Source organism: Manihot esculenta, chromosome 10 (genome assembly GCF_001659605.2).
Source record: "Manihot esculenta cultivar AM560-2 chromosome 10, M.esculenta_v8, whole genome shotgun sequence".
NCBI classification, from domain to species: domain Eukaryota; kingdom Viridiplantae; phylum Streptophyta; class Magnoliopsida; order Malpighiales; family Euphorbiaceae; genus Manihot; species Manihot esculenta.
The window spans coordinates 27025270-27040257 of NC_035170.2; the positions used below are offsets into that span (position 1 = coordinate 27025270).

Here is a 14988-nt window from a genome sequence, read left to right on the forward strand (position 1 = left end):
CAGAAGAACCTGTTAACAACATATCATCGACATAAATTAACAAAGCGAGCATGCCTTTGGAGGACTGAAAGAGGAACAGAGATGGATCAGCTAAGCTGCAAACAAACCCATACGAAATCAAAAACCTACTCAACCGATCAAACCAAGCTCGCGGAGCTTGTTTCAAACCATACAACGCTCGTTTCAGTTTACAGACATAATTTGGAAATTGAGAATCGGTCATACCTGACGGTTGAGCCATGTACAAATCCTCTGTAATGTGTCCATGCAGGAACGCATTTTTCACATCTAATTGCCTAATCTGCCATTTTCGAACCAATGCAATAGACAAAACAAGTCGGATTGTACCTGGTTTGATTACTGGAGAGAACGTTTCCGTAAAATCTTTACCATCAATCTGATGAAAACCTTTCGCTACCAGCCGTGCTTTCAACCGATCTAAGGTACCATCGGATTTAAGCTTGGCTTTGAAGACCCATTTGGACCCGATGACATTCATATTTGGAAGCCTGGGAACCAAAGTCCAGGTTTCATTTTTGTGAAGAGCAACTATCTCCTCCTCCATAGCACGCTTCCAACCAGGATGGGCCAGAGCTTGTCGGACTGTTCGAGGTTCTTTTGGAATGGATGAATCAACAGTTGTTAGAAGAGCATACCTGGGGTTAGGTTTCACAATGCCAGATTTTGACCTCGTCATCATCGAATGTTGAGGAACAGGAGGATCAATGTGTAAGTGTTCTGCCACTATTATTGCTTGTCGATTTTCATCTTGGTGGATGGACGGAACAGATCCACCTGAGGTGGGTGACTGGGATTCAATTGACGGTCTAGGAATTGCAGGTGAATTGGGTGGTGTAGTTTCTGAAAACACCGACATATGGTGAGAGGAAATTGAATCCGCTTGGGATACTCTAGATTCCGATTGGGTTTGAGGTGTGAAATTGACATCAATTGGTGAACTGAGGAGCGGGGGTGGTGAATTGGATGGCAACGTTGGAGCAGAATTCAAAGGTGTTATTTGTGGTGGGACGATTGCAGGTGTTAAAAGACCAGGTGCAGGTAGGGGAATTGTTGAGATTGGGTGCTCTGGGTGCGACTCAGTAGTTTTTAAAGTAGTGGTCCAGTTGTCAATAATTTGACCAGCTTGGTTAATGACATCTGTACCCATTTTAGATTTGTAAGGAAAACACACTTCATCAAAAGCAACATTCCTGGATATTATATATCGTCTATTATGAATATCAAAGCACCTGTATCCCTTATATTTTTCACTATAACCTGCAAAAACACAGAGAATAGATTTAGGATCAAACTTATTTTTTTTAGAGTCCCAAATATACGGAAAGCATTTACACCCAAAGACTCGCAGAATGGAATAATCAGGATGTTTTTTATGTAAAGCAAAGTATGGTGACTCAAAGGACAGAGATGACGAAGGTAACCGATTGATAAGAAAAACAGCTGTTGCAAAAGCATCCATCCATAATGACAAAGGAACACGACTATGAAACAACATTGACATTCCTAATTCACGAATTATGCGATGACGGCGTTCTACTGCACCAGTTTGTTCAGGTGTATAAGGACAGGAGATTTGATGTTTTATTCCGGTTTCAAGAAAGTGTGAAGTTAAGGCATTATTAACAAATTCACCTCCACCATCAGAGTGAAAAATTTTAATAACAGCATCATATTGACGCTGAATAAATTTTTCGAAAGCAATAAAAGCAGAATAAAAATCTGATTTCATACGCAATGGAATTAGCCAAATATATTTAGTGCAGTCATCAACCAAACAAGCATAGTATCTAAATTTTTCAAGTGATAAAACCGGAGCTGGTCCCCATAAATCACAATGAATTTTTTCAAACGGAACAGAAGTAGAGTTAGAACTATTTGAGAATGGAAATCGACTAAGTTTTCCAAGTTGACAACTATCACACAAATTTTTTATTTTTAATGGTCCATTGACAGAAATGAGGCCTTTATTATGTAAATTATTTAAAGCTGAAACTTGTGGATGTCTAAGTCGTTGGTGCCAGACATCTGCACTGCACGACTTAAAGCGAAATGAAAAATGTGCTTCTGGATTGCTTGAAATAGTGTATAAATCACCCTTCTTTAGTCCCTGCATTATCATTGCACCTGTTTTCCGTTCCTTCACAATAAAAGACTTGTCAGTAAATTCACAATTGACTGGAAATTGAGAGGTTAATTGACTTACCGATAACAAATTTTTCTTTAAGCTTGGAACATATAATACGTTAGACAAAGGCAACACTTTGTTATTTTTCTTAATTTGAGAATTACCAATACCAACAATAGGAATTGAAGATCCATCACCAATAATAACCTCATCACTACCTTTGTAATTTTGTAAATTTGTTACCATACCTCCATTTCCAGCCATATGATTTGTGGCACCGGTATCTGAGGTCCAATCATGATCAGCTACACTGTTATCCAATGTCAATGTTGCTAAGGCTTGTGGAAGATCATTTGACGGAGAGGTTGGTTGATACCACCAGCATATTTTGGCAATATGCCCTTTCCTGGAACAGATTTGGCATATCTCATTTTGGTACAGTTCCCGCTCTGCTGCAGTCATTCGTCGTTTACCAGGAGGTGCAGGACGACGTTGTTGTCCGCCATAGTTGTTTTGACTCTGCGCTTGGAAGCCGCGTCCTGCTGAAGAGAAAGATGAGCGTGGGGTTTTGTTTTCAAACACCATTTGAGATCCACTAGATTGAGGAGTTTTTTTCTGCTGCGTGTAAAATGCCAAATGTGGTGTGTGCACAGTAAATGAGGAATTTCCAGAATTGGCAAACCAATTTCGTCTTTGATCATGGTTTTGAAGGTGCGAGATCAACTCTGAGTATGTGGGTCTGGGAGGTTTTAGCATTGTGGTTGTGAAGGTCTCATATTGGGGACCTAAACTTGTTAATAAACTGTAAACTTTTTCTTTTTCTAAAACTGGGCGTCCAATGGCAGCCAAACTGTCACATATATTTTTGAATTTGCGGATATGAGTATTAATATCCATGTTGTCTTCTTTGCGCAGATACGTCAATTGTTGACGGAGGGTAAATTCACGTTCCTGCGAGTTTTGAGCATAAGATTCTTTTAGTGCTTCCCAAACAGCATATGCTGTTTCGTTGCCAATAACGAGTCCAAGGGACTCTTCAGATAATGTGCCAATAATCCATCCGCGAAGCAAGCGATCTGCTTTCTGCCAGACTATAAAATTTTGTGTAGCCTGATCTGTAGCTGAGTCGGAGTTGGCTGGATTGGTTTGTGGTGGATTTGTTAAGTGGTTTAAGAGTTCTTGACTTTCAGCTAGCCCAAGAACTTGCTCACGCCATAGGAGGTAGTTGTTTGGAGTTAATTTAAGGGTAACGAAGTTACCTACATTCAGTGATAGGGATGAAGAGGCTGTTAAGGCCATGAAGTTCCTGGATGTGAGGCTCTGATACCACGATAGAAAAAAAACCTTAATAGAGAACAAACTGTTTTTAATATTTTTTTACTACACCAATCAATACAAATACAATGCTCTTTAAATAGAGATTGTTTTACAAATACAATCTACTGAATCCCTATAATAATGCAATTATTCAAAAAATAGTAACAGAAGCCAGATTATTTGGCTAAGAATATGAACTAATACCAAGTCAAGAACCTGCTGCACAAAGATATCAAATAACCAAATATATTCTTGTTGTGAAAAATAGGAAAATATTAGTCAACCTTATAACCCCTTTGACAACCTTATACCTACCATATTTTCCATGAACAGGTTGTACTTAATTTGCAGAATCACACTTATCACCTTATATCAGCTGTGATTGCTAACATAATCTACATATTTATTGACTTAGCTTCTTATCTTCTTATTATTTTATATATATATATATATATATATATATATATATATATATATATATATATATATATATATATATATATATATATATATATATATATATGATTTTATTTATTTTTATTTTTTATTTTTAATGTAATAAATAAAATATAATTATTAATTAAAAATAAAAAATATAAAAAATATAAAAAATTTTATGATTTTATTATTTTTTATAATTTAATTTATGTTATAGTATGAATTTTCATATTAATATTTTTGAAATTAATTTTATTTTAAAATTTATAATTTAATTTATATAAAATTAATATATCGTAATATAATTTTTATATCAATATTTTTTACGGTATTTAAAAATATATAATATTTTTTTTTTACTTTCTTCTATTTTTAATGTTTAATATATTTTAAAAATTAGTTAATTAAAAATATTTTTTATTTAAAAAATTAAATTATTTTTTTAAAAAAATGACTTTTTAATATGGAATCATTTTCTAAAGTTTGATATGTTATATATAAATTCATTAAATTTTTTTAAGTCTATCGGATAAAAAAATTAAAAATTTATTATTTTTTATATTTATATTTTTATCTTAAAATTTTAAATAATAAAGTCAAATTTTTTTACATTTATTTCAATAAAATCTATCAAATAAACATTTAAATATTTATTTTCATTTATATTTGTATTTAAAATTTTAAATTTTAATATTAAAATAATTTTTTTAATTTGTCACCTTTATAATAAATTTTTTTTAATTTTTCACCTTTATAATAAAATTAATTTTTTTTTAATTTGTCACCTTTCTAATCCATATTTACTGACAGCTTCTCACTGTTTTACATACTGTTTTTTTATTTTTGTGTGTGTTTTTTAATGTTTAAAATATTTATAAAAATTAGTTGATTAAAAATATTTTTTTAATAAAAAATTAAATTATTTTTAAAAAATAAATTTTCTTTTTAAAATATGAGATCGAGATATTAGAAAAAAGTTTAAGATTTATTAATTTTCATATTTATATTCTAAACTTAAAATTTTAAAAAAATAAAGTTAATTTTTTATATTATTTTAGTTTTAGTCATTATTTTCAATTAATTTTTATTATAAAATTTTTAATCCAAATATTATAACACATAAGATTATTTCTTGAAATGTCTTCCAATAAAAAGTTCAGCTTATATTAATATATATTTATATTTAAAATTTAAAATTTAAAATAATAGATGAAATTTTTTTAATTTATAATTTTATAACAAAAAATTAAATTGAGTTCAAAAAAATTCATGACAAATTATAATATTTTTTAAAATTTTTTATATTAATAAATATATAATATTTTAATTTAAATTTTATATTAAAAATAAAATTATTTTATATTATTTAACATATGTAATATTAATTATATTATATTAAATAAATATTTATTATAAATAAATTCTTATTATATAAAATATCACATATAAATATCATTTATTAAAATATTTTATTAAATACATTTTTAATATATGAAAAACTATATTTTGTATTATTTTAATATGTAAAATTATCTTTTTTATAATTTTTATAAAAACTTATATTTTTTAACTACTTATAAGATTTCTTATAAGTTGTTTGAAATATTTAATATTTTATTTTGCTCACTTATATAATAAATAAATTTATGATATATATTAATTTATTGAATATCAATAATATAAAATATAATATTATATATTTTAATATATAATATTTTTTATATTTTAAATTTTTATTAATTTACCATATATATATAAATGAGAATAAAAAATAAGTGATGCAATTAAAAAAAGATATTGTTGAAATAAAAAATATATTTAAATGATTATTTTATTAATAAATAAAATTTTAAAGACTATATTATAATTTGTCGTAAATTTTTCAAATTAAATTTAGTATAATTCTAATAAATTAAAAAATTTAATTCTATTATTCAAAATTTAAAATTTAAAATATAAATATAAATTAATGTAAATATTAAAAAAATTTATTCAATAAATTTTTCAAAAAATAATTTTACGCGTAAATAATTTTTAGTTAAAATTAATTCAAGCTAAAGATTAAAATTAAAGTAAAAATAAAATAATTAACTTATTATCCAAAATTTTAAGTTTAGGATCTAAATATAAAAAAATTATATATCTCTTCACACGCTTCGACAGTCAAAAGAGTTTCTAGATTATTAATTATTCATTATTCTTTTATATTACTTGTGGGTGCGCCAGTCCGGCTTGACGAGTTAGTACTGCAGGTGCATATAATACTTTTTCCATTTCTGCTCATGTGCGCAGACCTGCATGATAAGGATTATGATTGAGACTATATTGATAAGTGATAAGGATTAGGATTGAGACTATACTGATAAGTGATAAGGATTAGGATTGAGACTATACTGATAAGGATTAGGATTCTATTTTCCTAATTTGTATAGATTTCGGTTTCCTAGTTTGTATAGATTTCAAATACTTGTTAATCAAGTCACACTTGTATGTATAAATACCTACTCTATAATCAATAAAGATATCTCTGATTGCCCAGTATATTATGGTATCAGAGCCCAATAGGGTTTAAACACCATTATTATTATTATTATTTTTTTCAGATCTCAGAATCTCTAATCATGGCGTCAAGCTCTAGTTCTAGTTCTGCGAGTTCACCCCAGCTTAATCATCAAATCTCAATTAAGCTTACCTCAGATAATTACTTGTTATAGAAGACGCAATTTCTTCCCATGGTTAGCGGTTGCGGCTTGAAGCATCATCTTGATCTCAGTACTCCACCTCCAGCAAAAATAAATTCGGATGGAACAGCAAACCCGAATTACAGCCAATGGGAGACCACTGATCAGCTCGTGTTTAGTTGGATAGCGTCATCACTATCCGAACGAGTTCTTTCTAAGATTGTTGGACTTACAACTGCCAATGAAGCCTGGACAAAACTTCAAACGGTTTATGCGTCTGGAAACCGTGCTCAGATTCGTGAGTTAAGAGGACAGCTTCATAATCTTCAACGAGATTCTCTGTCTATCGATGAGTATATGTCGAATATTAAACTATTGTCCGATCGATTGACTGCTTTAGGACAGTCAGTTTCTGACGAAGACTTGGTTGAATTTGCTTGTCATGGGCTTGGCCCAACTTATAGCAGTTTTGTTCGTTTGCTTGATCAAAGTGATGCTACAATCGACTTTGACGAATTACATGCTCGTTTGTTGACTGAAGAACGCAGATTAAAGAAAGACGAGAAAGTTACTGTTGTGGCTCCATCAGCCCAGTTTTCACAAAGTCAGTACAATGCCCGAGGGAGAGGGCGAGGCCGAGGACGTGGTCGTGGTAGGAACTCCTCCGGCAGAGGTTATTATTCTGAAAATTCTGGCAGAGGGTATTCTTCGAATAATTATCCATTCTCTTACAATAATTATTCGAACCAATACTCTTTTGGTAATAGTCGTGGACAACAATCTTATGGAGGTTTGAATTCACTTCCTCAAGACAATTCCAATCTTCAATGTTATAATTGTAATGGTTTTGGCCATGTGGCTCGCATATGTCCTTCTCCCAAAACTGATAATGGCAGTACCAAGAATCAAGTTCGGCCAGCAGCCAATATGGCGTCTAACCGAGTGCACCCTTCAGCTCCGTGGTTAATGGACAGTGGTACTACACATCATCTGACCAATGATTTGGATAACCTAGCAATTCACTCTGAATATACTGGTCCCGAGGAAGTCGCTTTAGGTAATGGTTCCAAACTCCCAATTTCTCATGTTGGTCATTCCTCCATTAATGTTTCTCATCGCAAGTTTAATCTACGTGATATTCTTTGTGTTCCTAATGCCATTCAAAATCTTTTGTCAGTTTATTCCTTTTGTGTTTCTAACCGTGTATCTGTCGAATTTTTCCCTGACTTTTTTGATATAAAGGATTTGGTAACTAGGGAAATTCTGCACAAAGGACCGAGTAAAGGGGGGCTTTATCCATTATCCGCCACAACACTCAACAATATTCAAGCCCATGCTGCGTCTCTTACTACATGGCATGCTCGTTTAGGACATGCCAATTTTCCTACCATTCGGAAGGCAGTCGAGTCAAGTTTAATTTCATCATCTATGTTACCTAAATCTTTATGTTCTGCTTGTTCAGTGTCTAAGAGTCATAAGCTTCCTTTTTGTTAATTCTGAATTTAAGGCAAAAGCACCTTTGGAGTTAATTTGTTCTGACTTATGGGGCCCAGCTCCGGTTTCTTCCGCTGACAATTTCAGATATTATGTTATTTTTTATGATCATTATTCCAAATATACTTGGATTTATTTTTTGCAACATAAATCTGAAGTTCTATCAATATTCCAGCAATTTCGCATAATAGTGGAAAAATACTTTGATCGTTCTATTAAGATGTTTCAGGCAGACTGGGGTGGCGAATTTCAAGCGTTGACAAGTTATCTTCGTGATAATGGTATATCTCAGAGAATCTCTTGTCCATACACACCGGAGCAAAATGGATGCGCTGAGAGAAAGCATCGGCATATTGTTGAAACAGGAAGAGCTCTCCTCGCTCATTCCGGCGTACCACACAAATATTGGACAAATGCTTTTGCTACTGCTGTTTATACCATAAACCGATTGCCTACACCACATCTTAATCACAAATCACCCTTTGAGATACTTTTCATGTTCGGCCAAACTTCAAAAGTCATAGAGTTTTTGGTTGTTTGTGTTACCCTTGGTTACGTCCATATACCAAAAATAAATTAGAACCCCGTTCTAAACCTTGTGTTTTTCTTGGCTATAGTAGACAACATAAAGGTTACATTTGTCTTGATATGTCTTCTTCCAAATTATTTATCTCACGTCACGTTGTCTTTGATGAACAGGTTTTCCCATTCATTGGTCAATCAGCAACTTGTACCACTGTCCCTTCACCATCAGCTTCTGCACCGGTTTTTTCCTTACCTACGGCTGCTATCCAAGAGCGGGTTCAATACCCAATTCAGGAGGTACTTCCCAATGGTACGGATTTACATTTGGCTGCCCATTCACAACCGCCTACACCGTCTCAAGAAACTGCCGAGACTTCCCTAGCAGCTGAATCTAGTCCTCCACCTCTACAATTGGTTGAGTCACTACCTGTTGGTCTTGTCGAAGCTGCCTCTCCTGAACCAGTTACTACCCGACGCCATCATATGGTCACCAGAAATCAAACTGGGAACCTTAAACCGAGACAACCTTTCTCCTTGGCTGTTTCGGTTGATTCTACCTCAACACCAACTACTTTCACTCAAGCAAGCAAGGACTCTAGATGGCGATTGGCAATGCAAGAGGAGTATAATGCACTCATTTCGAATGGTACTTGGCAACTTGTTCCACCAACTCCAACTCAAAATGTCATTGGGTGCAAGTGGGTTTATCGCACCAAGTTAAAAACCGATGGTTCTGTTGATCGGTACAAAGCACGCTTAGTAGCAAAGGGTTACCATCAGAGGCCTGGAATTGATTTTGATGACACCTACAGCCCGGTTGTCAAGCCATCTACCATTCGATTGATGTTAGCTTTGGCTCTACAACATGACTGGTTTGTTGACCAAATGGATATTTCTAACGCCTTTCTTCATGGCAATCTCGACGAAGATGTCTTTATGATCCAACCACAAGGCTTCATTGATCCTCATAAGCCGAATCATGTTTGTCATCTAAAGCGTTCTTTATATGGTTTAAAACAATCTCCACGTATGTGGAATCAACGATTGACTGATGCTTTACTTCACTTCGAGTTCAAGGGCTCCAAAACCGATACCTCTCTTTTCTTCTATACGGCTGGATCCTCAAAATTATTTTGCCTTGTCTACGTGGATGACATTTTAATCATTGGTAATAATCACTCCTTGGCCGAATCCTTACTATCCAATCTTAAGCAGCAGTTTGCAATCAAGCCAATGGGACGCCTCTCCTATTTTTTGGGCATACAAGCAACATGGAATAAGAATGGTTTGTACTTGAATCAAAAGAAGTATATTTCAGATTTACTCCATCGAACGCAAATGGCAGAATGTAGCCCGGTCAATACTCCATCAAATGCTAAAGCAAAGCTCTCCTTAACAAGTGGTGCTCCATTCCATGATCAAACCTTATATCGAAGTGTTGTAGGAGCACTTCAATATCTTACTTTCACACGTCCAGACCTCGCTTACTCGGTGAACAAGGTAGCCCAATTTATGCATTCTCCTACCACTAAACATTGGATGGCAGTAAAGCGGATTCTGCGCTATGTGAAAACTACATCAGAGTTTGGCCTCTTCTTTTCGAAAAGTACTCAACCAATTCTTCAAGGATATTGTGATGCAGATTGGGGTGGTTCTATTGATGACAGAAAATCCACCACAGGTTTCGCCATCTACTTCGGCAAGTCATTGATTTCATGGGTTTCCCGAAAACAAAAGTCTGTATCTCGGTCCTCCACCGAAGCCGAGTATCGAGCCATTGCTTCAGTAGCTTCTGAAATGGTATGGTTAAAGTCATTACTGAATGAAGTTGGAATTTCATTATCCACTGCACCAATCATCTGGAGTGATAACTTAAGTGCCACCTATATGACTGCTAATCCGATTTTCCATTCAAGAACAAAGCATATGGAGATAGATTTTCATTTTGTTAGAGATTTGGTCAAAAACAAGCACCTCTTTGTTCGTTACATTGGGACTGATCATCAAATTGCTGATGTACTGACTAAACCACTACCAAAATCTCGTTTTCAATTCTTTCGAGACAAGCTGTACTTTGCTGCCCCTCCGGTACAGCTTGCGGGGGCGTTATAAGGATTATGATTGAGACTATACTGATAAGTGATAAGGATTAGGATTGAGACTATACTGATAAGTGATAAGGATTAGGATTGAGACTATACTGATAAGGATTAGGATTCTATTTTACTAATTTGTATAGATTTCGGTTTCCTAGTTTGTATAGATTTCAAATACTTGTTAACCAAGTCTCACTTGTATGTATAAATACCTACTCTATAATCAATAAAGATATCTCTGATTGCCCAGTATATTACTGCAAACTTTGATTGTTACCGTTTTGTTTATCCTGCTGAAAAGCCATTGAAAACCTCTCATCGAGAGAAAATTATGGAACCTAAACCTGTCAAATTATTCGTGAAGATGATGAATTCGGAAGATCCAACGATAGAAATCCATGCAGATTCTAATGATTCAATAAAGTCTATCCATGAGAAAATTCTAGTGGCAGCTAGAATCCCAGTTACAGAGCAGAAATTATTCCACAATGGGAAGCAACTCGATCAGTGTCTTCACACACTCGAAGACTGCTCAATTGAAAACGAAGCTTCGCTGGAGTTGAAGGTAGAACTCAGGTGGAACGACTCGGACGAATCATCAGCACTTCTCCAAAAGATTCACAAAATGAGTTCAAACTTTTGCCGCATGTGCCAAGGGGAATCTGTCTCCGAAGATCAAGATGTCTCGGATCATGATTACAAGACCTATCTCGAGGCGTTTATGCTCTCAAAAGAAGAGGATTTGGAGATTCTTAGTTTGTATTCTGTCCCTGCGACTATGATTATGCTTTACAACTCACCAACCGAAGGTAACAAATACTATGCTGATTTTCTGATAAGGTTTTCCATGGACCTCATACTGATGAGTGCAGATGATTTTCTTGGTGATGAAAAAGCATCTTTAGTGTTAGAATTTTGTAATCTGCTCAGGGAAGTTTCTGCTGAAGATCCTGTGTATCAGTCATGCCGGACTACTCTAAGAAAATTGTTGGAAATAGGTAATTATGAGATACATTTCAATTATGGTCTACGCACAATGCTCGAAATTGTAGAATTTTTTAACGAGTCGTTCGTAGCCTTATTAAATGGATTGAGCCAGACATTCTACCCGGGCGCACACGTTCAGTTATTGAAAATTCAATTTCGTGACTTCCAGACATTTTCACGGGTATTATGTAAAGCAATTGTCGATCTGGCAGAAGCCGATGAAGATGATGATGTTGATATTGAGGATGATGAGACAGATGAAGATGATGAGGATGATGAGCATAAGGTTGATAATTATGAGAATGATGAGACCGATGAAGATGATGATGATGTTGATAATGAGGATGATGAGCATAAGGTTGATAATGAGGATTATAAGCATACGAAAATTTTTATAGTTCTGGTCTCGACTGCAGCAATTAAAGTTGGATTCAAAGACCTGCTGAAGAAGATGGAGGATCATATTAGTCGTCTGCCAGTTGTATTACAAGTATTGAAATATACTGATGCATTGAAATTTAATGATGCTATGCGTTCAATTTCATTTTTGTATCTCGCCATTCTGAATGAATTGAACAGCATGTCTCAGCTGGAGGAGGTCACCAAAGATGTAGTTCGGCAGGTATTAGAGGATATCAATGATATAAAATAAAATATTATATATTTAGTATATAATATTTTTACATTTTAAATTTTTATTAATTTGAAAAACATTTCTCAGCTGGTGAAGGGTGGCAAAGATAAATTTCGGCAGGTATTAGAGGATCATAAGAATTCACTGCAACTGATGATTAAAAACATTACAAGGAAAGATGATTATGATTGGCTTTTTGAGCACAGTGATGTGCTTGATTCTGAATCCATGATACATTTACTCATGATGAAGATGATCCCTGACGAAAAATTACACGACGAAGAGCTCTATAATCCTCTTATTCGCTGGTCTAAAAATCTAGACGTAAAGCTGTATAAGAAATTCAAAAAGAAGGATCTTACAGATCCTCAAGTATTGCAGGATTGGTTATGCAAGTTGTGCCAAATTCTACTCAAACCACAAAATCTTCTTTTCCTGGCGTGCCCAAATGATCCTACAAAATTATATCCTAATCCTGGTAAGATCGCACCTTTTTTTATATTTTCCTGAATTACCATCCATAATTATTGCTGTACTTGTTTTGTTTTTTTAAATTCAGAATGACTGATTTATAATGTTTTGCTACAAATTCATATTTTCTTTCCAGGATAGGCTTTCATTTTCTCGAATCATAAGATCTCATAAAACCACCTTGCTGTGCTCCCTCAATTATAGAACTTTTCTTTAGTATCAATTTTAATTCAAATTAAATCTTAATAGGTGTGTTATATGTAAGAACTATAGATTTTCTTTCCTTTAATACAATGCAGAATTGGAGCCACACCCATTACACTGGGATTGTTTTGAAAATTGTGGTAAGGCGATTGCATTGGCATTGGTGCATGAAGTACACGTAGGTGTTGCTCTTCATCGTGTCTTTCTTTTGCAACTGGCTGGAAAGTATATTTCTGTAGAAGACGTAAGGGATGCAGATCCATCTTTTTACAATAACAAGGCCAATAAGGAACCATTTCCCGATGATGATCAAATTCAGAATGAATTTATCAAGTCAATATCAGAACAGATACGCTTTTTCAAAAATGGCTTTGATAGTGTTTTTGGAAAATCAATCTTCCAACAGCTTTCTGATAATGGAATAGAGCCTGATGACCTTAACCTAGTTCTAAAAGGAAGCATAGAACTTGAATTTAATTCTGATGAGAATCTTGACGACAAGCAAAATGATCCTTTGATGCCCCAAGATGATGAAAGTGATCCCCTGACGTACAGGTACTTTGTGTTACTCTAGTATAACTACTGTTTCCCTTTACTTTTCCATTCTCATCAAATCTCCAAATCTTGATCTATTAAACTGTAACTATGTTAAATACTGGCAGGTCAATTTACAAAATCTTAATATTCCGGAGTGGAAAAAGGGTAAGCGTCTCGGAGAGGGAAAATTTGGAAAAGTGTTTGAAGGATATGCTCCTGGTGGTTTCTTTTTTGCCATAAAAGAAATAAAGATTGAACCTGAGGCAAACATTGAGCAAATTTATGATGAAATTCGCTTATTATGTCAGTTAAGACATCCAAATATAGTCAAATACTATAGCATGGAGAAGCGTGAACGGAATCTCTATATTTTTCTGGAGCTTGTAACTACAGGTTCCCTCCAACGTGTGCATGAAAATTTTAAATTAGAAGATTCCCAGGTTTCACACTACACCAAGCAGATACTGCAAGGTCTAAAGTATCTCCATGAGCGAAATGTTGCTCATAGAGACATCAAATGTGCAAATATATTAGTGAATGAAAAAGGTCGCATAAAAATTGCAGATTTTGGATTGGCAAAAGTGATGGAATTAAACACTCTTATGAAGTCTTCTTACTGTGGCACACGAGGTTGGATGGCTCCTGAGGTTGCTAAATCGGGCAATCAATATGGATTTAAAGCTGATATTTGGAGCCTTGGTTGCACAGTCTTGGAGATGTTAACAAGGAAACCTCCACACGTGATGGAAAGTGGGAAATTGCTAGATCTCCCTGATCTTCCATCAGAGCATTCACGAGATTTTATCATGAAGTGCTTGAAAGTTAATCCAGATGATCGTCCATCTGCTGCTGAGCTTTTGCAACATCCTTTTGTGAAAGGTTTTGGCTTATAATATTTCTTCAGCTTGAACTATGTGATAGATGTGTGTTTATGAGCATTCAATATTAAGAACCCCATAAATATTTATGGAATTTTGTAATTTTGTTTAGTAATTTTTGGATTAGTGAAGTATTTGGGTTGATATATTTTGATGGTGATAGCGTTTTTAGTTTGTGTTGTGCACTTGAAGGCAGCATAAAGTTGTTAAACATAATAAAATTGTTTTGTTGAACGGTTCGATAACCGCTGATAATTTATAAAAAATAAAGTTTTTTAAGATTGTGACATATGTATATATAATTGGAAGAAATGCATGAAACTCTCCATTTAATTCAATGAGGCTATATAAAGCTCGACCTATGAAGTATAAAGGTTAGACCTTTAGCACCCCGACTTTCCCTTACAATGAGCAGACCGATCATTTCTGTGCTTGTATTACACACAAGAACTCAACGCAGAAATTACCAACCTTTATAAAGGTCGTGTAAACTAAGTATTTTCCGATAGAATCAGGACGAGATATCGATCTCTTACAACATAAACGACCATTTTAGTCTCCTCTGACGCATTAAATAAGC

General features: G+C 34.1%; 1 protein-coding gene across 1 annotated transcript; it reads left to right on the forward strand.

Moving 5' to 3' along the window:
- The first annotated feature begins 8296 nt into the window (after window positions 1–8296).
- LOC110624291 lies at window positions 8297–14423 on the forward strand. The gene is made up of 6 exons (XM_043960717.1): window positions 8297–8506; window positions 8776–10689; window positions 10948–12306; window positions 12406–12796; window positions 13089–13555; window positions 13656–14423. The coding sequence occupies exons 1-6, from the start codon at window positions 8297–8299 to the stop codon at window positions 14421–14423; spliced, it is 5109 nt and encodes a 1702-aa protein (XP_043816652.1).
- The last annotated feature ends 565 nt before the right edge of the window (window positions 14424–14988 follow it).